The sequence below is a fragment of the Metarhizium acridum genome (genome assembly GCF_019434415.1).
Source record: "Metarhizium acridum strain ARSEF 324 chromosome Unknown scaffold_574, whole genome shotgun sequence".
NCBI lineage: Eukaryota > Fungi > Ascomycota > Sordariomycetes > Hypocreales > Clavicipitaceae > Metarhizium > Metarhizium acridum.
In genome coordinates, this window is record NW_027094044.1 from 1,015,912 (window position 1) to 1,040,550 (window position 24,639).

The 24,639-nt window shown below is 41.6% G+C and overlaps 6 protein-coding genes and 1 non-coding gene across 7 annotated transcripts; 3 read left to right on the forward strand and 4 right to left on the reverse strand.

Annotated features, from left to right (window-relative positions):
• Positions 1–7,348: 7,348 nt before the first annotated feature.
• J3458_020710 lies at positions 7,349–7,419 on the reverse strand. The gene has a single exon. It is a non-coding gene; the product is annotated as a tRNA-Arg (tRNA).
• A 7,391-nt stretch (positions 7,420–14,810) lies between these two features.
• J3458_020711 (uncharacterized protein) lies at positions 14,811–15,914 on the reverse strand (the record flags this gene model as incomplete). The annotated part of the gene is made up of 1 exon (XM_066122193.1): positions 14,811–15,914. One exon carries the CDS (start codon positions 15,912–15,914, stop codon positions 14,811–14,813), a length of 1,104 nt encoding a protein of 367 aa, XP_065972820.1.
• Positions 15,915–16,157: 243 nt separating this feature from the next.
• J3458_020712 (uncharacterized protein) lies at positions 16,158–16,547 on the forward strand (the record flags this gene model as incomplete). The annotated part of the gene is made up of 1 exon (XM_066122194.1): positions 16,158–16,547. The coding sequence occupies one exon, from the start codon at positions 16,158–16,160 to the stop codon at positions 16,545–16,547; it is 390 nt and encodes a 129-aa protein (XP_065972821.1).
• Positions 16,548–16,757: 210 nt separating this feature from the next.
• J3458_020713 (uncharacterized protein) lies at positions 16,758–17,758 on the forward strand (the record flags this gene model as incomplete). Its single annotated transcript, XM_066122195.1, has 2 exons — positions 16,758–16,833; positions 16,905–17,758. The coding sequence occupies 2 exons, from the start codon at positions 16,758–16,760 to the stop codon at positions 17,756–17,758; spliced, it is 930 nt and encodes a 309-aa protein (XP_065972822.1).
• A 1,282-nt stretch (positions 17,759–19,040) lies between these two features.
• J3458_020714 (uncharacterized protein) lies at positions 19,041–19,378 on the reverse strand (the record flags this gene model as incomplete). The annotated part of the gene is made up of 2 exons (XM_066122196.1): positions 19,041–19,170; positions 19,227–19,378. The coding sequence occupies 2 exons, from the start codon at positions 19,376–19,378 to the stop codon at positions 19,041–19,043; spliced, it is 282 nt and encodes a 93-aa protein (XP_065972823.1).
• A 2,885-nt stretch (positions 19,379–22,263) lies between these two features.
• On the forward strand, positions 22,264–22,989 carry J3458_020715 (uncharacterized protein; the record flags this gene model as incomplete). Its single annotated transcript, XM_066122197.1, has 1 exon — positions 22,264–22,989. The coding sequence occupies one exon, from the start codon at positions 22,264–22,266 to the stop codon at positions 22,987–22,989; it is 726 nt and encodes a 241-aa protein (XP_065972824.1).
• Positions 22,990–23,123: 134 nt separating this feature from the next.
• On the reverse strand, positions 23,124–24,401 carry J3458_020716 (uncharacterized protein; the record flags this gene model as incomplete). The annotated part of the gene is made up of 1 exon (XM_066122198.1): positions 23,124–24,401. The coding sequence occupies one exon, from the start codon at positions 24,399–24,401 to the stop codon at positions 23,124–23,126; it is 1,278 nt and encodes a 425-aa protein (XP_065972825.1).
• Between the last annotated feature and the right edge of the window lie 238 nt (positions 24,402–24,639).

Here is a 24,639-nt window from a genome sequence, read left to right on the forward strand (position 1 = left end):
ACACTTTCAGGTATATTAAAACTAGAGTTATTTATGTTTATAGTGTTAGTGTTGTCTTTTACCTTAATTTCTATAGATTCTTTTAAATCTTCAGGTGACCTAGCATAAGCTGTTCCTATGCTAAAATATAATGTAATACCTATTATTAATAGTATTACCATGTGTTTAGGTTTTATATACCCTTCAAATAGGCAGAAAAATAAAATAGATAATGGTATTATAATATAAAAATCCATAGTAGTTTGTTTACCACTAAAATATATATCTTGAAATAACTAATTACTTATAACTTAAAGTTATAATATGTATATAAAGTAGTAATTTATACTGACTTTATGAATAGTTTATATTTTATTATACCTATTCTTATTCATTTGACTTATACAAAAGTCAAGTTTATTGCTATCTTTTCTAGATAAATTTTTTAAACCCTTTCCTAAATTATTGTACAGTATTCCAACTCCTATAGAAAAATCATTAAAATCTTTATTCTTCTCACCTTGTAAATTATACTTAGTAAAAAAAGGCAAAATCTTGTTATATAAATCATTTTTATTTCTTACAGTTAAAGAAACTATATCTTCACCACACTTTTTTATTGTACCACAATTTAAAATAGATACCATTCTAGTTAATAAATCTTTATCTCTAGTATGTTGAGATATACAAAAAGTAGCGTTATAATTAGGCCATTTACTTAATGTTGAAGGTTTAGAAAGAAAAAATGATCCATCTGCATCATTTGTTCTTCTATAAGAAGAACAAATTAAAAAACGAATCCTGTTATATAATTAGAATCTAATGGTAAATTATTATCAATAATAATATTTGATGTATTAAAAGGTATAATATTTAAAAATTCTTTTTCTTTAAAGATAGAAGCATTTAATCCTTTTTTTAAACTAGCTTTATAAGATAATATCCTTTTATATCCTTCTAAATCTAAATGACCTTTATTAGCCATAATAGTAGCTACACTACTAAATAAAGAATAAGATATTAATTTAGTAGATTGTAAAGGATAACGAGTAAAATGAGGAATTACTACTTCTAATATATCCGATAGTTTAGTTATCCTATAAGATACATATTTTTTATTAATTATAATATCTCCTACGTTATTAAAATATGACTTTATTTTAAATAATAATTCTATATCCTTAGGATGAACTGTGATTTGATATACTAATCTAACAGTATAACCTATCTTTGTAGTTTTAGCTGGTACACTTTTAATTGTAAAATTTCCTTCACCATCTGTATAACCTGTAACCCACCAGGGGTTAACTAACATTTTTTCATCTAATAAATATTCTTTCATTAATTATTATTTAAATTCATACTCTTTGTCTATAAGATATTAATGTAAGTCTAATCCATCTTTTATATATGAAGAAGATAACACTACAAACACCTGCGCTTGAATAAACGCTATAGCTAATTCTAATCCTGAAAATGCTATTATGAATGTTAATGGAATTAATCCTAAGATAAAGAAGATTATTCCTGAATTCATTATGTTATAAACAAATCCACTTAATATTGCTAATAACATGTGACCAGCTGTTATATTAGCTGCTAATCTTAATCCTAATGAAACATTTCTAGCTAAGTATGAAATGAATTCTATTATTACTAATAATGGTAATAAACCTAAAGGACATCCTGCTGGTACTAATAATGAGAAGAATTTTAGACCGTGTTTAGAGAATCCTAATATTGTAGCTCCTAATACTATAGTGAAACTTAATGCAAATGTTAATGCAAAGTGTCCTGTAGATGCGAAGCTATAAGGTATCATACCTATTAAATTATTTACTAATATAAATATAAATAATGTATAAATAAATGGGAAGTATACTTGTCCTCCTTTGGCATTTATTTGTCCTGTAACAATATTGTGTATTGTTACGTATAAAGATTCTTGAGCTATAGATCAGTTGTTACTTACTAATTTGTTTTGGTTAGTTGCAACTAAGCTTAATATTAATGTTATTAATGCTCCTAATGTTAAGTAGAATCCTATGTTTGTTAATGATAAGTGTAAATTACCACCTAAAACTTCTAAATTTAATATGTCTCTTACTTCAAATTGATCTAAGGGACTTCTTATTTCTGTGAATAAATTTTGTGTGTTTAAAAACATTAGTAGTATAATCACTACTAGAATATATATCTTGAAATAACTAATTATTTATAACTTTAAGTTATAATATTTATACAAAGCTACTATTTATATTAGCTTATGAATAAATTATATTTTATTTATAAACATACGTGATAAGAATAAACGAACTATTCTTGGTAATATGTATTTAGATAATACGTATAATACTAATACTATGATAGTAAAAGAAAATACTATTTCATTCATATAATAAAAAGGTGTTAATTGAGGCATATTTTGTTTTCTTTTTATTTTTATAATACGTAAATTATTTTAATCGTAAATTAAATGAAAGGTATAATAAATTTTGTTATTATACGCTATATATTAGACTATTCATAGAGTAATCTAATACGTTTAATATTAATGAAGGATAAATACCAAATAATACTGTAAATACTACTAGTATAAATAGCATTAAGAATTCTCTTTTATTTACGTCGTATATACTTTCTTCTAAGAATCTTGTAAATGATCCACCAAAGGCTGTTCTATTAAACATGTATATTGTGTAAGCTGCAGAGAATACTATAGATGAACATGCAAATACTCCTAATACTGGTAATTTTTCTAAGATTCCATATAATGACATGAATTCTCCTACAAAATTTACTGTTAATGGAGCTCCACAGTTACCTAAGGCTAATATGAAGAATAATGTTGAGAAGATAGGCATTAATTGAGCAGCACCTCTATAGAAGAATATACTTCTAGTACCAGTTCTGTCATATAATATTCCACCTGCACATATGAATAATCCACTAGATACAAATCCGTGGGCTAAACCTAATATTATACTTCCTTCTATACCTTGTATTGTATTACTAAATGCACCTATTAAGTATACAGCTGCGTGACAAACAGAACTATAAGCTATTAATTCCTTAACGTCTGTTGTTCTTATTGTACTAAAACTAGCATAAATTATTGTAATTACAGCTATTGTATATATTACAAATGTATAATCTAATGCTGCTTTAGGTAATATAGGTAATATTATTCTAAATATACCATATAAACTTAATTTTAATACAATAGCGGCTAATACTATACTACCTCCTAATGGAGATTCAACGTGAGCTTTTAATAATCAATTATTCAAGAATATTGTAGGTGTTTTTACAGCAAATGCTATAAATATTCCTATGAATAAGAATACTTGTGTTTTATATTCAAAGTTTAATTTAAATAGAGTATCGAAATCTGTACTACCCATTATTGAAGATGTACTTAATATTGATAATAATAAGAATAATGATCCTCATAATGTATATAAGAATAAATAATAACTAGCACTAACTTTGTTATCAGATCCAAATATACCTACTAATATAAATAGAGGAGGTAATATACTTTCGAAAAAAATATAGAATGACATTATATCTAATACCATAAATACGGCTAGTAATAATGTTTCTAATAATAACATTATAATTAAGTATGCTCTTACATTTTCTTTTATAGAGTCTCAATTAGATAATATTGCTATTGGCATTATTAATGTTGTTAATAATACAAAGTATACAGATATACCGTCTACTCCTAAGTAAATATCAAATAATTGTACATTATAATGTTCTTGTACAAATTGGAATTGATTTGTACTATTATTAAATAATATAAACATAACTAATGATATAATTAAATTTATAACACTAGCTATTAATGCTATTGTTTTTGTATAGACTTCTGTACTTTTTTTATATGAGTCTATACTAGATACTATTATTGTACCTATTAATGGTACGGCTAATAAAGAGGATAATCACATCTTATAAAAGAGGTTATCTTCGAACTTTAGATTATATATTTATACCTATGGACATGCATTTCACGGTTGTACTTTATTTTTGTTTATAGTATATTAGAATAAACTTATGTTTATAAAATATATTCCAAATATATGTAATAGACATGGAACTAATATTATAAATGCAAATAAGATAGGTAATAATACAGTTCAACAGAATGACATTAATTGATCAAAACGTATTCTAGGGAATGATGCTCTTACTTCCTAATTAATAAGGAAGTTATAATATACTTGTCTCTAAATACTTTACCTGAATCCTTATATTTTACTATAGTTTTAGGTGAAACATTTAAATCTTTTATTATATCCTTGTGTTTATCATATTTATTAATTAATTTTAAGGTATTAGCATCATATAAATAGACACTTTTACTAAACATCTTAGATATTAATTTTTTATTTTCTTCCGTAACTGGTTTACCAAACATATGATTATTTGAACCCGATAATCTTAACTTCATTTTCTCAATAGTTTCAGGACTATGGGTTTTATTAAGAAAATAAGGGTTTTCTTGTCTCATTTCCTTAAATAATTCTTTAGTAGCTTCAGTATGTTTAGCTCCAATTCTTGATTTACCTGCCGTAGGATTTATATTATATTTGTTATCAAAAAGATCTAAATACTTTTGTTCCATTATTATTAGTTCTACGTTTAACTCAATATTTGTTGAATTATTATCTGAATAAGTTAAAAACTCTAAAATATATAGAGTAAAATTCTCTAATTTGTACTTATTTATTGCGTTTTGTAAATATACGTTAGATTGTGTATTTTTAATATGTTGTAATACTCTTTTAGCTAAATTCATAGAACTACCTATATATACTTTATTGTCCTGGTTGTTTACAATACAATATATCCCTATTTGGCCAGTTAAATTCTTTTTTATTAAAGAGATAGTTGAGGTGTCATGAATATTAGTATAAATATTGTTTTTAGATATACTTTTAAGTATACTCATTTTTTATTTTTAATTTTTCTTTAGATTGTAAGGTAATATCTGTGGACATGCGTTTCACGACTATATGTTAAGCTTGTGGTACAAACCTACTAGTAACCTCTAAAACAAGCTTATATTTATAAAATATACTCCAAATATATGTAATAGACAAGGAACTAGTATTATAAACGCAAATAATATTGGAAGTAGAACTGTTCAACAAAAGGACATTAATTGGTCAAATCTAATTCTAGGAAAAGACGCCCTTGTCCATATAAAAGTAAATACCATCATTGAACTTTTAATACCTAAAGCTAAGCTATATAATAATCCATCTACTGCAGAACTAGTTAATAATTCTCTTAATTTGAAATATTCGTTAGATGTTATTCATTCTATATTGAATAAATAAGCATAAATATAATTTATTGAGTCGAAAAAGTAAACATGGTCGAAACCTAATAAGTAACCACCTAAAAATAATATACTAGTTAATATACACATAATTACTATACTTGCATATTCGGCTAAGAAGAAGAAAACGAATACAACAGCAGCGTGTTCTGTCATGAATCCACTAACTAATTCAGATTCCAATTGTTAATCGAAATTTTTATCTATCTATCTATAGGTTTAAACATATAAATATTATTATAAATTAAATTATTATTCAAATACTTACCTACAGTTACTTTAGATATATTTAGGTATTTAGCTAATTCTACATTATTATCAAATTTCTTAATTAAATTGTTATTTAAATCAGATATACCTACACCATTTAAATACTTATTTATTTTTTAGCCATAATATTTCTAGCTTCATCACTATGAGTTCTACCATAATTTGCCTGTTTACTAATTAAAGATAAAGCTTCTTTAGTATGATTCTTTCTATACATAGGATGGTTATTCTTATCTTTATAATATTCTTTCATTTTTTCTATTGCTTCTCCAGTATGTTTATAACCTAACATACTATTAGCGTTAAGCTTGAAATTATAAAGAGTTGTAGGATTAAAAGATTTTATATAACTTGTTTCTAATGTAGTTAAATCTTCATTACTTATTATTTTACTTGTATAGCTAAAGTATTCATAAACAACTCAGTTAAATTTATCTAATCCATATTTAATAATAGCTCTTTGTAAATTAATATTAAACTTTTTGTTGTTTAAATGTTCATTTAATCTTATATATAGATCTTTTGCACTACCTATATATTGTTTATTATTAATTGTATTAATAAAGGAATAAATACCACCTTTACCTTTTAATACTTCTCTGAATGAATTTATATAATCTTTAATATTTAACTCTTTTAAAGTCAAAATAGCTATAGAATTTATACTCAGATTTTTATTTATAGGTTTAGATGAATAGAATCTTTTAGATCCTATTGGATTGTAGTTTAATTTGTTTTTATGAAGATTTAGTTTGTATATACCTAATTTCGATTAAATATTAATCTTATATTTTCATATAAGTTTGGACTATATCTTAATTAATATTAAAAATATTAAATGATCACATTTAGTCTCTGAAGAATTAATTCGAAATATATCAAATTACTTCCCTGCTGATTGTCTTATATTAGATTTTCCAGCAATTTGTGATCTTTAATGAGGCCAAATCTACTTAGCCTCAGCTAAATCAAATGGAGCTCTATTAGTTTCAGCTACAGCTCCTATAAAGAATATAATTAATATTACGAATAAAGGTATACCTAATCATATAATTTTTTGGAATTGTACATTAATATTTAAGTTTAAGCTATTAGTTATCATAATAATAATTAATAATACTGAACTTAATACTAATTCATAGCTAATTAATTGAGCTGTACTTCTTAATGACCCTAAGAAAGCATATTTACTATTAGCACTTCATCCTGCTAATAGTATACCATATGTAGCTAATGATGATACAGCTAACATAAATAATATACCTAATTCCATATCACCTAGAGCTAATCCAGGTCCATAAGGTATCACAGCATAACCTAATAAAGCAAATATTAATGTTACTATAGGTCCTAAAAAGAATAATATTAAATTAGCTTGTGTAGGAGCTACATATTCTTTTAATATTAATTTTAAAGCATCAGCAAAGGCTTGTAATAAACCATAGTAACCTACAGCATTAGGTCCTAATCTTCTTTGCATACTAGCCATAGTTTTTCTTTCAGCTACAGTTACGTATGCTACTACTAATAATGCAGGTAACATTAATAATAAATTTTCAATTATTGAAATAACAGTCGTTGGTAAATTCATTTTTATTTAAATTAAAATGCTAGTTAATCTTCCTTTCATATTATAAAAAATTAATAATATATAACCTATTATATATTAAACTTTAGATAACCTAGATGCAAAAATAGTTAGTAATTTTTTTTATTAATAAACTATTTATTATTAAGGAAATATACCTCATCTCAGAGTCGAACTAAGGTCCTGATATTAGAAGTATCATGCTCTACCATTGAGCTAATGAGGCTTGAAATATTATATAAATATAATATTTCTACTAAAAATAAATTTAGCTTTGTAATGGTAAACTTACAAATGCGTGAGGTTTAGGTGGGCTTGATAATCCTCATTCTAAACTGCTATAACTTCTGTTTAAATTAGCTTGTAAGATATCAGTATAGAATCCTGGTGTTAATCATGGATTTCTACTTGCTACTTTACCTTCTACTAATTGTTTGTAAACTAAATATAGGAATAATCATGCAGCTATTACACTTACAATTGATCCAACACTACTAATTAAGTTTCATCCAGCGAATGCGTCAGGATAGTCTCCTATTCTTCTAGGCATTCCTTGTAATCCTAAGAAGTGTTGTGGGAAGAATGTTAAATTACATGTATGGACTATATCTTGATTACTTAATAAATATATTAAATAATCTCCTTCGTTTAGTCTCTGAGGATCCTACTAAGGTATTTAATACCTTTTGGTTTCCTGCTGATTGTCTAGATACACTTAAGATTTTTACTACTATAATAGTACTTAAGCTTTATGAGACTTTCCAGCATATAGAAGGATTGGAAGGGGCTAATTCTACTCTTTTTGTTTAGGTATAGATTGTATTATTCATTTTTCATTATTTATAATTACCCATTCATTTGTATCAAGGTTATTTTTAATTAAAGTTCATCTAACTTTAAAATGATTTTTAGTTGCATTAATAGATGGAAAAATTAATTCTTCATCTGTTTCATTATAACAAAAGACGAATTTACCTCCAATACCATATTGAGGAGATAATATTCCTTTTAATCCTTTACTAGGATGACTATTATTTGAATAAAATAGTTTTATTCCTTCGCTAATAGCTTCTTTTGTTTCAACAGATGTAGTACTATCAAATTTAGGATGATTTTCTTTCTTAAATATCTCTTTTAATTTATTAATAGTTTCAATGCTATGTTTATAACCTGAAGAATTACCTGCAATAGTTAAAACATTATATTTTGGTCTGTAATAATCTATCCATTTTTGTTCTAATTCTAGACATAATTTAGGATCATCCTTATCACAAAACTCTTTAATACCTAAAGAAAAATTATCTAACCCATATTTTTTCATAGCTCTAATTATAACTAATTTAGATGGTTTTTCAGAATTATAATAATAATAATAACTTACCATTCTTTTAGTTAAATTAGTACTGCTACCTACATATAATTGATTGGTTTTAAAATACTACGCCACCCCTTGCACGTTAGAGCTGTGGGTGCAAGGGGTACGATCATCCGAAGGCTGGGAGTCCTTGGGCCAAGCAACTATTAAGCCATTACATTTAGCTAGCTATCTAGTTATGCAGAGCCGTGGTCTGACCTATATGGATTCCGTGTAAGGACCTGTCGTCTTCTATGCCGCTCATCCCTCATCTTCATCTTCATACCCTCTGGTGGAGACTCGTAAAACAGGTGACCACGATCAAAGGGCGCATCCAGCATCAAGCCCTGGAGCGTTTTTACGCGAGAGACAGCTACGTAGCTTAAACCAGTCTGAAAGTCCCGACAGGAGAGATCTGTCACGATGACATCTTCAGTGATGCTCTGCGACTTGTGAACCGTAATGGCGTAGCATACGATCAGGGGAAACTGCGTGCGAGTGCAGAGAGTGCTTCCGATGAGGAAGTCCCTGTCTACTGGGAGAATCGGGACAATCTTTCTGCCATCAGCGGTGGTCAGGAACACAGGTCCACTGTACTTGTCAAACTCCATCATGATAACACAGGGAGGGTCTTGGACTGGGTCAGCCCCCGGTGCCCAGCCGATATCGTAAACGGTACCGCGAGCGCCGTTGCAGAGACCAACTGGCTGCCAAAGGTTAGATGTCAGCATCAGACGGGCGCCAATGCATATAGGGATCTGCTTCGCAAGGTTGCCCGCCTTGTCATCAGGCGCCGCAGCCGCGCCAAGGCCGACATTCTTAGCCTTGACCTGAATGACTGGCCGGCCGAGGCGGTCGAGGTGGTAGTGGTTATATTCGTTCACCCTATCTTTCGTGGCGTATACTCGCAAGGCGTTGGCGAACCTGGCGACCTCCAGATCATCTAGCTTCGCCTGTACTCGACCGGAAAGGAGTTTCCAGGACTCGACTGACAGTTGGAGGAGCCGCAATTCCTCGAGAGCTGTGCGAAACGCCTTCTGATCGTCGCCCCGTTGCCGTTGGACAACCTTCAAGAAGACTGATTTATCGAAGCGTCTATATGCGTTCCTGCCTTTGATCTCCACTCCCTGCACCTCTTTATCGTAATAGAGCGGCTTCTGTAGCACGGGTGGAAGCTGGAAGAAGTCGCCAACCAGAAGGATGTTAAGACTACCAAAGAACTCCTCATTCCTACTCGGGAACGCCTCGCGCAGGCGGTCATCGATCCAAGAAAGCTGTCGCAGTCCCAGCATGCTCTTCTCATCGATGATCAGGTAGTTGATGTCCTTCAGCTTCTTCTGGAGCTGGGCCATGTCAGTGGGCGAGAGGGGCTTGAAGTCCTTGTTGATTGGAAGGTGTAACAGGGAGTGCAAAGTAGTGCCCGATATCTGATTTCCCGCGACGCCAGTGGGCGCGGCACGCCAAACAGGTGTCCCTCTCCCGGCAGCAGCGGCTTGGAGGTGCGCGGAGAGCAAATTGATGAGGTATGACTTCCCGGTACCACCTCCACCATCCACATGGAGCAGCAACTGAGAGGGTTCCTGATTCAGGAAGTGGTCCATCACGGTATCGTATACTAAGCGCTGATCCCGGTTTAGGGAATCTCGAGCTTCCAAGGGCTGATGATCCACATCAAGGTCAAGGCGGTTTGCCGCCTTGCGTTGCTTCCAGTAGTCGCCCTTGAGAATACCGTCATCAGTATACCGTCCAACGTGAGGGGTCCAATCATAATTGATGTCGATGTCTCGGCGGCCGAGCATGTCGATATCCTCTTCCTCCAGCGGGCGGTCGGGAAGCATGCGGGCGAGTTCATGCCAGTCTTCATCCACAATGGGCTCTTCATGGACCTCAAGCTCAAATTCGTCGTCCTCAGCCCTCAATTCATTTGTATCTGGCTCCCCATAATGATCGTCCGCATGGGTGTCACGGTGCTGCTCTCTGCAAAACCTGTACGCAGCCGCGAAGGAATCGAACCGCTGCCCGCCCACGGTGAGCAACTCCTCTGGAGAGCGATGCGGATGAGCCATCATCAATTTAACACGGCAGAAGTCACCAAACTGGGGAGATGCCTCCACGGACCTGTATCGAGGAAAGTAAGACAGGACTCTCTTCTTCGCGTTGGCAGCGAGTCTCCTCCACGTCTTGAGATTATACGATTGCAGGTACTCGAGGTAAGTTGCATCCTCGTGCTGGTCATTTCTCTCGAGATACCTCCTGTAGCTGCCGACGGTCTCGTTGACATCTTCATCCACGCGATACGAACGTGCATGTTGCTCCAAAGGACGGCAGTCGACAGAGACCACCATCCGCGTGCCTTCCTGCAGAGGAATGTTAAGGAGAAGATGGGAAATCTCCTGCGCCGAGTAATCTCTCTCGGCAATCAGCTTATTCATCAGGCGAGAGGAGAAGGATAATAGCGGCTGAAGGTGTGCCGTGTGCGGCAAAACCTGGTCTGCAAGCTTACAGTAAGGCTCAGTCTTCTTCTCAGATTTGCTGCAATACTTGGCAGCGTACGTAATAACCGCCTGTAGGCTGGTGCAAGGAGATATGTCGATATTGGCTAGCCAGCCTAGTATAATGGCGGGATTGAAGTGATTCATGAGGTTGTCATTCCGCGCCGCCTCGAAGACATAGTACGACTTGCCTTCCTTCCTGATCACTGCGGCCAGCTCCCGCAAGGCACGAGGAAAGTCAAAACGACACTCCCGCTCTGGATTGGCCGCATTGGCCGCCTCGATATCTGCAGCAGCGCCTTCCATATCCCTCGCCAGATCAACGGTTCTCTTCCTTACGCGTAAGCAGTATGTGGTATTGCATCTGTGGCGCTGGCAGCGGTTGACGATTTGTGAGAGACGCAGGAATGTCAGTTCTGTACTCAGTGGATCTACGCTCAGGGGGTTACCCTCACCCTGGGGCATAGTCCTAGTCGGCTCAGGATTAATGGCAGTGATGTGGAATCCCCACGTGCGTGCAAAAACATCACGAGCGGCTTCATCCACCATGTCGACTCTTGGGCAATTCTCCATCCAGTACAGGCCATGGTTGTGCGGACTGCCACGCCCTTGCCATTCATACCGATCCCAGTAATCCGTAATGTTGAACTTCTTGCTTAACACGATATCTCGAAAGAAACAGTATCGGCGGTAGAAATGGAAAGCAGCAATGTGAGGATTCTGACGCAAAAGTTGGCGCGAGAGACCCATCCTCTCGGACTCGGACGCAGCCAGCCATTCATCATATCGGGGCATGTGCTGGTAGAGACTCCGCCAGTGTAAATCTGCCGGGCTGAATGTGATGAATGCACCAGGACATCCAAGGTTGTAGGCATAGGCCTCGAGGTCCTGCCTCTTCCTGTTCCAGAAGGGGCGCGTGCCGCGAATAGGTACCGCATGTCTTGTGATTGAGTTGATTAGCACCTGCGCCTCAGGGTCCTCGCTGTGCTCCAGTGCCTGAACAAGCTGCTCCCGTGTGAGCGGTTCATGACTACCATCGTGTTGCTTCACGAAGAATTTGGACCGTGCACGGGCCTGTGACCGCATCAGAGTATTGAAGGCGACGAAGCGGAAGGTCGGGTGGCGTGCAAAACGCCCGTCATGCCAGCGCATCGCGTGCTCGATGTAGTCCTTGTAGTCGATTGACCGTAGCCGAGGCTCAACAAAGTCGGCTCTCCCGTCAGGAAAGAGGCAGGGAAAAGCTAAGGAGAGTAGGGCATGAGAGCGATTGAACTCATTAATGGGTGTGCGCCGTATATTCGGAAGCTGCAGCTCGTGCTGCACCTGCTCCTGGAAGCTTGTGGAAAGCCTTGGTTCAGCTTCTGGTTCTCCGGCAAGAATAGACCGCAGAGCATCGAGCTCCGTGTCCTTGGCCAAAAGGTCCGGCACCGCAGCCTCGTCCTCCAGGTCCGGTTCTGCCTCCTCATCTTCCTCGGGTCCAACTTCGGCAGCCTCCACCTGGCTCTGGGGGATGTCGTCCAGGACATTGCCATCTTGAGGCAATTGACTCAGCCGCTCTTCGTCGATGACGATGCATCGATAGCCAGGATGATGGCGCCGGAGGTAGTTAAGCCATATGGCAACTGGCTGGCGGCGTACACGGAACTGGCGGGTGAATTGCCGGCTAAGGTTTGCATGGGACGACGTATTGGAAGGACGGAGTAATACAGTGTTCAACTCCCGCGGCAAAAGCGGGAGTTGGTTGTACACCAAGCCAACCTCGCGGAGAAAGTGAACAACATGTCCCCGATATTTGTACTGCTGGCCCCGCACAAGCATAATATTCACGTGGACGTGAACACGGCCTATTAAAGACTCTTCAGTAGGTGTAAGCTGAGGCAATTGAGTCGGTACGGAGCCAAAATCCAACTGGTTGTCCACAGAGAAGAAGTACGGCTCTTCAGGGCCGCGTTTATCATCCTTTCGACAGCAACGCGCACAAATGCCATCAGAATCGATCTTCATCTGGAACCAACGCTCTTGACATCGACCACAAAATTGCATTTGGTCATTGTCCAGCTTTGTCCAGAACTCACGGAGGATTGCTTTATCACGACAGGTCAAGGCGCAAGCGTCCAGGTCCCCATTCCACACCGGATCTTGTGCGTGAAATACGGCCGATTCTTCAGGTGGAATCATCACTGGACTCCGGTACCGTCGTGGCGGCCCCGACGATCGAGTTTGCCTTTGAGATTTTTTTGGCCGCCCTCCTGTACCAGGGGCAGGACCACGGCGAGCACGGCGACGAGGCCCTGACTTTCTGGAAGGCTGCCGCGAGCAATAGCGAAGAGGGCTTTCGTCCAAGGCATTGCTATTATCGTTCCCGTCTTCGTCCCCTAGATCGGAATCAGACTCTACCCCTAGGTGTTCGAGGTACTTCCGTGGTCGAGCAGGTGAAAGCAGCAAGTTGAAATAGTCCTCGACGTCAACATCAGATTCAGAGAACTGTCCCCTGTCATCCGCTTCCTTGGTCATTCCATCCCCATCTGGGAGCTCATTTGCCTGTAGTCGATCTTGACTCCCAGCTACGTTCCGTGGTTAGCTTGAACAAACTGCCGGGACCACAGCACAAGGATACCTTCTCCAGGACCATCAGAACCTTCAAAGACGCCGAGTTGAGAGATTGTGGGAGTTAGTGACACAGCCTCCCCTGCACGGCGTCGTGAACGATGGTCGCGCCGAATAGTGGCCTGCTTGGCCCTGGCGCCGGCCTTGGAGGCATCATCTTGCGAGTCCTTCCCGCCCTTGTGGAACCTAACAGCCAGGTAAGAGTAGTCCACACCAGTCGTGCTGCTTCGGACAGTAGATGGATCAGAATGTGAGGCGACAGGATCGGTCGAGGGCGGCACAGGCGGTGAGGGAGCTAGAGCCCGGAAGAGCCGCGAGCTCGCTTGGGTTGGTGGGATCGGCGTCCCCAGCACTATCTGCGGCTGGCTGCCTGGCTCTCCGAACAAACTCCTAGCTGTATGTTGTTGCCGTAGCTTCTCTGGCGATGTAGGTTGGGTTCCAGATCTCTGGTTAGGAGGCGATAGGCCAGCGTCTCTGTCGGTTCTTTTCGGGGCAGATCTCTCAGCTGAGGTAGGACGGACAGCCAGCTTTCTCAATGCAAGGACGGCACCTTTGGACCTGGCACGCTTGATCAGGTTAGGGAGGCATATATAGTATATCAATGGTGTCAGTTACCTCGGAATTGCGGTGGTCCCGGCATTCCAGACAGGTTGTAGTTGGATTGGCAGATTTCCTCCTGCTAACGAAATTACTTGGTGATTTTGTTCGGTCGCAAGACGGGCAATGGACTGCCAATTCAGATCTAGGACTAATATTACCCCTAGAATCATAATCCATACCCAACCATGCGGTACATCTGTTTCAATAATGGAAGAAAGGCTGCTGGCCAAGCAAACGAACAGATCGCTGGGCAAATTTAGCGATTGTAAACGATTGTAAACGATTGTAAACGATTGTAAACAGAGAAGTAAACAAAGAAGCACCGACAGACGGTGGCTGTCCTTTACCCACTTTTCTAGAGCCACCAACCAATCCAGCCTTCTTTCGCGATTTCCCATACAAAATTTGGACCAATAGAAACTTATTTGTCAAGCCTGCACCAAACCCTCATTATTCGGAAAACTTATGGATTAATGTAGAGTCAGCCTTCGGCTGAACTAGGCATATAACAACCCAAGCGAGGTAAATAAAGCCCTAGTGCTTTCCTTTGGAGTTTATACAGCTCTATGCTTTGCAATCACCATTTTCGTCTAAAAAGAAAATCTTCTTCTTTCTAGCTCCCTCCTCTTTTGTAATCGACTCCGTATTCCAGTTCATATGCGCGGCTATCCGATCTTTTCCCTCCCCGCGAAGCTTCTTTAAACTCTCGGCATAAGTATTTTCCCGAAACATGAATAATTGGCCATTGACGACTTGGGTCTGATCAAGCAATCTCACGTTTAATCTCGTTTTGCTGTTGCTTTTGGGTATCATGTCTTGAGTGATGCCGCTCGGAAACGGCCCAACAACCCCTGCTCGCCCATCGTTCAACAGCACATCCATGCCACGCTGGTCGTCCTGGAATACGCGGCTCCGATAGATTCCCATCCGCCACGAAGGAGCTTCAAACACATCAAGCATCTCTGACCACAGGGAAATAGTCTCGTTGCTGCTCTTCATCCAGAACAGACCATTGCAAATTGGCGGCACAAGCGAGCCCCTGCGATACTCGTCTTGGAAAGCATCATGGCTGGTGTAGAATTCTCGCGCATCGGTGCTGTAGACCATGTCGACGGCTGCTCTGTCACTGTCGTTCTGTGGCATGATGACCAGGGGAGATTGCCAAAACACAAGATCGGCATCAATCATGAGAACATCATAACCTGTGGATAGAAAATCGATAAAGAACTGAGGGCGTTGGCGCATCATTCGGTGGTAGGCTGGAGTGTTGCCGTGGACATTGAGATTGCCACTTTCGGCCCAAAGAGTCGCATCTCGATACGTGGCAAACCCCTTGCCGTTCAATGTGGTCTGCGCACCCTCATCCAGGGCCCAGAACAGGATGGATTTTGGGTCGAAGGATGTCGCGGAAAGAGAGCAGAGCAAGTTTTCCATCAAGTGGAGCATGCCAGTGTTCACCGGGACAATGACTACCGTGTTGTTAATTGCATGCGATGCAAAGGTTTGCAAGTCGCTCTCTGGAACACCATGGCCTCGCTGAATGGATGTCGACGATTCGACAATGCGAGCCCAACAGAAGTAGACGACGCATAACAGGAACGCTACAGCTGCGATTTTGATGCGGGGTTTTCGCGCGATGAGCGAGACGGGGGACCATCCACGAGCCATGGCCTGCACTTGGTGCAAGAGGTGAGAATGGCAGCGTGTTTTGGTGTCGGAAACCGCTGAGGTAAGAAAATGGCGTCTGGTCGCTTCAAGTCGGCACAGCCCCCCTGATTCTGCCTGCTCTCAGGGGCGTCATGGCATGGCTCAAAAACTCGAACAGCCACATGGCAAAGAGTTGCGGATTCACGTCTGAGAAGGGGTGTCGATTCATGCTAGCACAGGAAATTATCGGATGGTAAACCGCAAATGCAAGGCCACGGGAACTGGTGCGCGTACATGATTCGACGAGACATCTGGCGATCTCTTTTCCCTTGCCAAGACGCGCACGTGAGTGGGCTCTATGTGGCGCCCCAGGTGCTCCGTACGTGGGAAATCAAGCGTCAAGCGCTCGGAGCCGAGTTGCCTGGGAACCAGACTGCTCACCAGCCCAAATGTTTGGCCGATATGCTGGGTGCCGTTTGCCTCGGACCGCGTAAGTACTACGGCGACGACGATCCTCGATGGAGGAAGTTGTTTGACGGGCGTCGAATGACTAAGCGGTTACGCGTCGCCGCCGGCCTGCCGTTATTGGTACCAGTGCAGCGATTAGCCAACGTTGAAATAAATCGACCTACCAAATTCACCAGTTGCATCTAGTTCAGTCCGCCCATTGAATCACGAAATGCAGCACCGACGTCAGTACTTGCATTGTCATCTGACAACTACAGGCTGGTGCCCGTATTCGATCCATCTCCAGAATTCGCAGTCATTCCGCGGCTGACCCTCACTTTCTCGACACCTCTGTTGATTGAGCCTCTGGATCGCTTGTCATCACACCTCGGCCAGAGGGGTGAACCCTCCGCACGCATGTTTGCATGCCGCGAGGATATGAACAGCGGCCTAGGAGGTGGCGGTGGCAATAAGCTGCGCAAATTGGAATATGGTAAGCCAAACCAAGCTACTTATCCGCGTCGTGCCTCTTCCACGAGCTAATGAACTTCACACCAGTATTAGCCGATGCAGTAGCTCAAACTCCCCGGCCAGAATATCTCGTCACCGAAGGTGGGATCCAGAGCAACCATGTTCGCCAGGTTGCGGCAGCAGCGGCGAAATTGAACTTTAATTCCGTGTTGGTCATTAACGATCTTGTCCCTGATAGAAGCCATGGTTCGGATCCCCATCTTAGTAGAAGCTACAACGAGCAGGGAAATGTGCATTTAACGGAGCTCATGTCTGCAGCGCGCGAAGAACACCCCGGGGTAAAGGCCAAGGAGCTCCTAGATACGAAACGGGGATATTGGATCCCGTCTGGCGCGTCAACGCATCCACTAGGTGGCTTAGGTTATGCAAAATGGGCATTTGAGCTCGTGGAGAGGGAACGAGAAATGGGTGTGTTCTTTGACTCGATTGTTCTCTCAGTCATGTCCGGGAGCACGCTTGGCGGCATGGTCGCTGGCTTTGCGCTGGTAGACGAGCTTCAAAAACGAGCCGGCGGGCTGCCACGCGAACGGCGGCTGATAGGCGTGGCAGCAGGCCCAAAGCGCAGGGAAGACTTCGTAAAACTTGTTTCGGAGATTGCAGAAACAACTGGTCGGAGGATCGGGCTCGAAAAACATAGCTTCACAGGCAACGCTTTCGAAATCGATTTACGATGGCACGGCGATGCGTATGGCAGGCTAGATGACAGGACTAGGAAGTATATCAAGCTGGCGGCGAGTACTGAAGGCCTAGTCGTCGATCCCGTCTACTCTGGCAAGGCTTTAACCGGCGTTTGCAGAATGGTAGAAGAAGGTGAGCTCCGGGGTAATGTTCTGTTCGTGCATACTGGCGGGGTGTTGAGTCTCAGCGCTTATCCTGACATGAGATAATGGCGCATCGAATTTGCTCCATACGGATGATTCACCATGCAGGAGACGTGGGTGTCGAACTTTCTGGCCCATGTCGGTTGTTTTCTTCCGACTTACCACTTGTCTGGATGCAAATTTGCAACCAAATGAGTGGATTCGATATGTATGATATTTTCGCGTAATTTCCGGGCCAACTATGTAGCTATAAAGTAGTGACAGCATGACGAGCCAAAATAACGCACTTTTTACCTGATTATAACGAGTGTATCGGTTTTCGGCTTGTGTCTATATTCACCATCCACAACATGATCCAAATTGGTTTACATGGTGGCTTGCAAGGCTCTTTTAGTACGAATTGATAATACGACTTGGAGGACTCGAAATACTCACTTTCCACTCGATTCAGGGCAGCTGGGGCAAAATTATATCCACTATCCATTTCCAAAACGCGCGAGCGCAATGAAAGTTGTCTTCTTCGTGTGGGCGCTAGAGGCATTTGGCCAGATTACAACAACAGCATACGGCACACCGGGTTATTCAATTAGATTTGTATCAACTATAGATGATAGAAATTAAAAGGAAGTATAAATAAGATAACACAAGAAAAACTGCCCTGCTCCTAATGTAGCGAAGATACCCAACATCAAATAGCTTCTAGTAGATCCACAATGTTTAGAGATGTAGCGGACTGACTAAAGTGGCTTTGAAAATTGCTCTAGTTTAGGAACAGGAAGCGAAAAGCGCTTTTTACGCACATTGAACGACACGCCGACGCGAAAGACTTGGAGAAGTACCTAAACGCTAGCGAGATTGTTACGATTAAGCAGCTATGTATCGAATTGAATAGTGGCATTAGTCCCTGATTGAAGCTATATACCGAGGAACTTGAGGCCTCTTTTACATTTGATGACGACTTCAAATAGGCTATATTTTTAGGGGCCTCTAGAAGGCCTCCAAAGACCTCAAACCACTGTTGAAGCAGCTTGTGTAGCAGCTAGCGTTTCCAATACAGCGTTTTCCGAGCCCTTTCCGTTGACAGATGTCCTAATGTGAGAGCTAGTAAAGGCCCTACTATGGGTAGTTATGAGCTCAAGGTGAGCCTCGAGAATGCTCCCCTCCTTTCCTCCCTCGTTTTACATATGCAAATCGTACGGTACCTGTGTATTGAACCGAGAGCGGTCTAGCCTCTCAGAACGACTATTTGTTCCATCTGGAGGCTCGCCTAATTCTCAGTAACGTTGATCCGCCCACGCGTGATAAAAGTATTAGCTGCTGCGCTAGCTATAAAATTCAGTCGCCTTGATTATATCAAGGCACCAAGGGCCATGAGGGCAGCCAAGCCGACTCCAGGGGCAACAGGATTCGGCCCAGCAGCGATCACCGTAGTGTTTGTCCGTCTAGTGGTTGGTCGTGAGATGGTCCCGACGCTGGTTCTGCATCGGGTCAGTTCCAGTGTTTATTTTTATGCAGCATAGGCATCTTTACTCACGTAGGACGCCCGGTAGTTCGCGCAGTAATCCTAGAAGTGGACGTAGCAGCTGGGACGCGGCTTACACTAGCCACGCTGGAGACGGCACCGGTGTTGGCTTGGCAGTAAACGCCAATGGCAGATGCGATGACAAGAGCAGCAGTGAACTTCATTTTAATACTGAGACAATATAGCGTTGGGTATGCCAGCAGTGCAGGTCAAAGTAGCCTTGATGAGGTGGGGCGGTGAGTGTCCTTGAGTGTCCTTGAAAGAGCCACGATGCTTGGGATGCCTGGGGGGATTTTATAATGACAAGACCTTCTGCAAAAAGGGCCCATGACGATGTACGGTACATGAGTTTCTAAAATGAAACTGGTGTGGATGTCCCAGTGTACTTCGTTGAAGGCTGAATCGTGATGGGGCCCTATCGTTCTCGCACGTATTGTGTCATCTGCACGGCCGATCCTAGATGGAAGATGTATGACCAAGGCAAGCTTACGACACACTATCAACTTGATACGGATCTACGCTGTGGTCTACTAGTAGTCGATTCCAGTGTACTTTTAATGCGTCTGATGTTTCATGGAGTCGTCATGATTTTGGTGTTTTAGCCTTTGTTTTAGCTTGAAAGTACCCGTATAAAAATAGGCCAAAAATAGCCCGTAGCTATAACAAGGCCGCAGCTCGGATACAAAACGCCCTCATTTCACCAATCGTGCCATCTCTACTTTTCAACAGTACAGGGCAATTATCTAGATACAAGTTAGTCCGGAGTCTAGGGTGTTATCCCAGAACAGATTATCCGAATCTAATGGTTGCGGGGACAATGCATTTCATATATATAAGCCCCCTGTCACAGATTAATTGTGTGAAACCAGCGGCCGGACCCCTACGGTAGGTAATCATGCATTTCAATGAGGCATTTAATGGCCAACTTGCTACGTAGGCGTAGTGAGCTGCTAGCAGGTATGAAAAGCAGCTCGCATAAGAAAGAAAGTAATAAGGTCTGGAGAACATTAAGGCCGCTTTACAGACCTACATACTAGGTAGTAGTTATCTTGCCTTGTGTCGCCTGCGCTCATCTCTGCGGTCGCTTGCCATTAAAACCTAGTCCTGACAACCCCCACGTTTTATGTGTTGCCTTATGAAAAGGCGGGCAAAGTTTCATGCGTACGAGACCCTTATATGCCTCACAATGACTCCATCAAAGACATTATTGAGTTGATTTAAAAAAATTAAAAGAAGGGGGCTAAATGCAGGACATCTAATAACACTGTATTCTGGCCGTACCTAGGCCAGGGAATCGTAGCTAACCACGTCGTACACTATGAGTACACGCATCGTAATATGTCAGACACACTAGCTGAAGAACTAGCAATAAGATAAACACTATAAGCTAGTTTATCCTTATTACGGAGGTCTTGAAGACATTATAATATTACAAAACTGAATACACTGCAGTCCGGTCTGAACAAAAGGGAGCCTAAATACAAGTAGTCGAATACAGTTGACTTCTTGGAAACCAGGGACTTCTTATACCAAAGACTGTTATTACAGACGAATCGAGTCAGTGCTCTTAGCCACCACGGAGCCCTCGCCACACTGTCGAAACATCCGTTGCCCTGCTTGACTTCTGCCGGCCATCAAGTGCGATTCAAAGCGCATTGTGTCTTGTTACGACTCAGCCAGTCGAGGCAGGCCCACATAAAGCCTCGATACAATTTGCTCGATCTGATCGAAATGCCACGCCAGACTTGTCTGCCACAGTGTCGGCCCCACGTCAGGCAAATGTCTGGGAATCGACACAGATTAAAGCAGCTTATCGGTGCGCCTCCGATGTCGACATCTAAAAAGGCAACAAAAACGTCAACATCGGCCGATAACCGACGAAATCTTGCCAGTTGGCTACCTGCTTCATTACCCGGCTAGTGTTCAGAAAAGGACAGTTGCGGAATTACCATCCGACTCGTCACTTTCCTGAAAGACACGTTACGCAATTAGGAAGGTCGAAGAATTTAGAATCGTTCGCCTCGTATAATTTATACCATCGGCACTACGAAGCCTTAGTAGTGCCCCCGAGGCTGGAGCAGTATGGAGCTAACAACGCCGACATACCCGAGACTCAAAAGAACATCGAAGGGGAAAGCACTTGTCCATAATGCTTACGGTCTAACCACCGCAACGTAAGCCAAAGTTTCTTTTGCGCCATTGGCGCACTGGCCTTCCCTTTTCGTATTCCAACTGCTTGACTGGGCCTACGCAAGATACCGGGGGTTGGGTTGATCCACAACTTGTAATAATCAAACCTCAGAGCAAATTCTGGCCTGATTTGATTCACATGGTCATGATTGTACACTTTAGGATGGATAACACTAGATAAGGGGCATTGCCGATTTCAACAATTTCACAACAGACAGATCGGTGAGTATTACAAGCTTATTGTGCAGCGTAGAGAAGCCCAGGCTACATAGTCGACACCAAGCAGCGAATGAACAAATGAAACCATATATACGTCTTGTCTGCACTGCGTCTTCTCTGCATTGTTGTCCGTAGCGTAATAGTCATGAATATTTTTTGAAGCTAGGAAATAAAGGGGGGGGCCCAGCGAAAGTCATGGAGATCAGCTCTCCAGCGGCTCAAGCACCTATTATGAACTACATTCTGATCCTCATACGTAATTACACGACTATACGACACCTTGGTAATAGAAGTAATGAATAATTTACTGTTCCCTTCTCGAACGGCAGCTCCTATATTGGTCTTGGGATTTACATTTGAGGCAGGCTAGTTCCGGTCCTTCTATATCTAGTCAATGATAAGAATCATGGTGCACTAACGGTTTGCCAATCACTTAAGCTATTTCTATTTGGGAAAGGCCCTTGATTTGCTTTACCAAAGCGTACGCTGCATGTCCTAACGAGGTTCAGGTATAAAGTCCAAGGCAATTGCCCTTACAACAAGTCTAGATAACATAGCTAGCCAGCCTACCATTGCTTCAGGCCAATCCTGCCATATACCAGTTCATTTCAAAGCCATCAATCCATTCAAGATTTCCAATATGCTCCAGGCTCTCACTCTTACTCTCGCCGCCATGACGGGCGTCTTTGCCGCACCGGCCACCACCGGCCCAAGTGGTAAGACTTCCATCCACAACAAGCGAGGGGACGATTATTGGGGAGGCGCGGTGCAAGAAGGCCCTTCGGGCACCGGCTGGAATTACGTCCAAGGCAGTGTAGTCGTCCCGAGCTTCAGCGGAGGGGACAAGCAGCATTCCGCAAACATGTGGGTGGGAATCGACGGCGACGACTGCACGAGCGCCATCTTGCAGACCGGTCTTGTAGCGTACGGAGACGGCACATTCTGGCTGTGGACAGAATGGTGGAAGCATCCCATGCAAAGCTACGAGACCAACCTTGGCTTCTCACCGAATGACACTCTGCGCTTTACCGTGCATGCCACGTCTACCACCTCGGGCACCACAACTGTCGAGAACTTGAGCAGTGGACGTGCAGTCTCACATACATTTACAAGTGAGGCGGCTTACCCGCTCTGTGAGACGGATGCTGAATGGATCCTGGAAGACTGGCAGAGAAACGGACAGCCGGTCACCCTTGAGAACTGGGGTACGATTAAGATTTTTGACACTGTTGCCAAAAGTCCCAGGAAACAAGTCACGGCTGCTGGTTCTGACATTGTCAACATCAATATCAACGGCCAAACTCTTACTAGTAGCAGTGTTGACTCGGATGGGACCGTTAGCGTCACTTATATTGGTCCTAACTAAAACTGCAATATTGGGACAGTCGGAGAATGAACAGGCAGCGTTTTCGATTCCATGACCCCGAATTCCTGCATGAGTTACAGGCGAGCTCTAAGACTAGGGTGTGCTTGGCCTCTAAGGGCTAAATTTCACCAAAATTACACTGTCTTTTTCGTCCCCTGGAAAACACCAACAAGAAACTTCTGATGAAAGTCTTTCAAATGTACAGAGTTTGTTTTCTCCAAGACTCTCGCACTCCAAGAAAGATAACTGTTACCAAAATGAGTCCATGCCTGTTCAATAAACTTATTTCCTGTGTTTGGGCGCGGGCAGTAATGGTTCGTCTCAATGAATGCCTTGACTGCCTTGGCAATTCCGCGCTCGTCCATGGAAATATCCCCACAGTCATCAAAATCAACCATCCACAAAGATGTTAGTCGCTTGCTGAAGTCGGTTCGGGAATGGGTCATTTTCTCGTAATTGCTAGTCGGGCCGGTGTAGCTGTTCAGGGTTTGTAAGTCCATGCGCCCTCGAACCTTCTGTTCTTCCATTGGAGAGCTGCCTAGGACAAACTCGACGTCATTGCCATCTATGCGGGTATGCCAATGTAAAACAGCCATAGCATGCGCTAGAGCGTTAATTAGCTCGGGCATGTCGAGATCCAGTTCCTTGATCTGGTTGGCGTGAAGCTTGAAATTGCGAAGGGAAAAAAATCTGGAGCCCATCCCGTACTTTAGGCGTCCAAAGTATAGACGAACCAAGCAGTCCTTGTTTGCTTCGTTGTTTCTGGCCATGGTCTGACCTTGTGGGGGACAAAACTTGTCGATCAAAGCCCATCTAATTGGACGGGGAAGTGGAAATATACGCTCCATGCAGAGGACATGTCTGCGTTTCTTGGGAAACTGCTGGGTGAACGCGAAGTTGTCTATATGTTCGTCCCAGAAAGCATTTGAGTCTGGTGTCGCATACCAAAAACACTCAGGGATTTCAACTTGTCCATCCATGTAGGGCAGTGTCTCAAAGCTAATCTTGACTCGCTGATGCATCTTGTAGTTGTTCCAAAGCTTGTCTGGGTCATCAGACAATGGAAGCTTGTACACAAACACAGTTCCAGGATGTTCAAAGACCTTGCCAATGGAACCTGTTCCAATCTCCTTAAATGTAGCATTGGCGTCGATGGAAGCTTTCTGGCGTGCTGCGAAGGAAGAAGAGGTGGATACAACGGACTTGATAGAAAGCATACGCTTGAGACAGGCTTCTGGGGTTTCGGCGGAGGCTTCAGCCTCCAACTTGTCCTCGAGAGCTAAGTTGGCAATCAGCGCAGCATCGAGTGAGATGGACCTCGATGACACGGAGGAGTCAGTGGATTTGAGAAGGCGGCGGGCATGCTGCTGAAAGTAGTGACCCTTGTCGGGTCGTTTTTGTTCATCATCCATCCTGATGTAGAAGGAATTATTAGAGAAGACACGGATCGTTGATGAAGGAGGGAAGTCGACTACTTGCCTTGCTCTTATGCCCGAAGTAGATTTGATCCTTTGCAGGCAATGAATAACCATGAACACCGAGTGTGAATGGAGCGGAAAGTTGCTTAGTTAAATTTATTTGTTTATTTGTAGTTAGCAATTCAGCATCCTAGCTTTGGCGGTGCAAACGCTCACAGGTGGGGCCAACTCA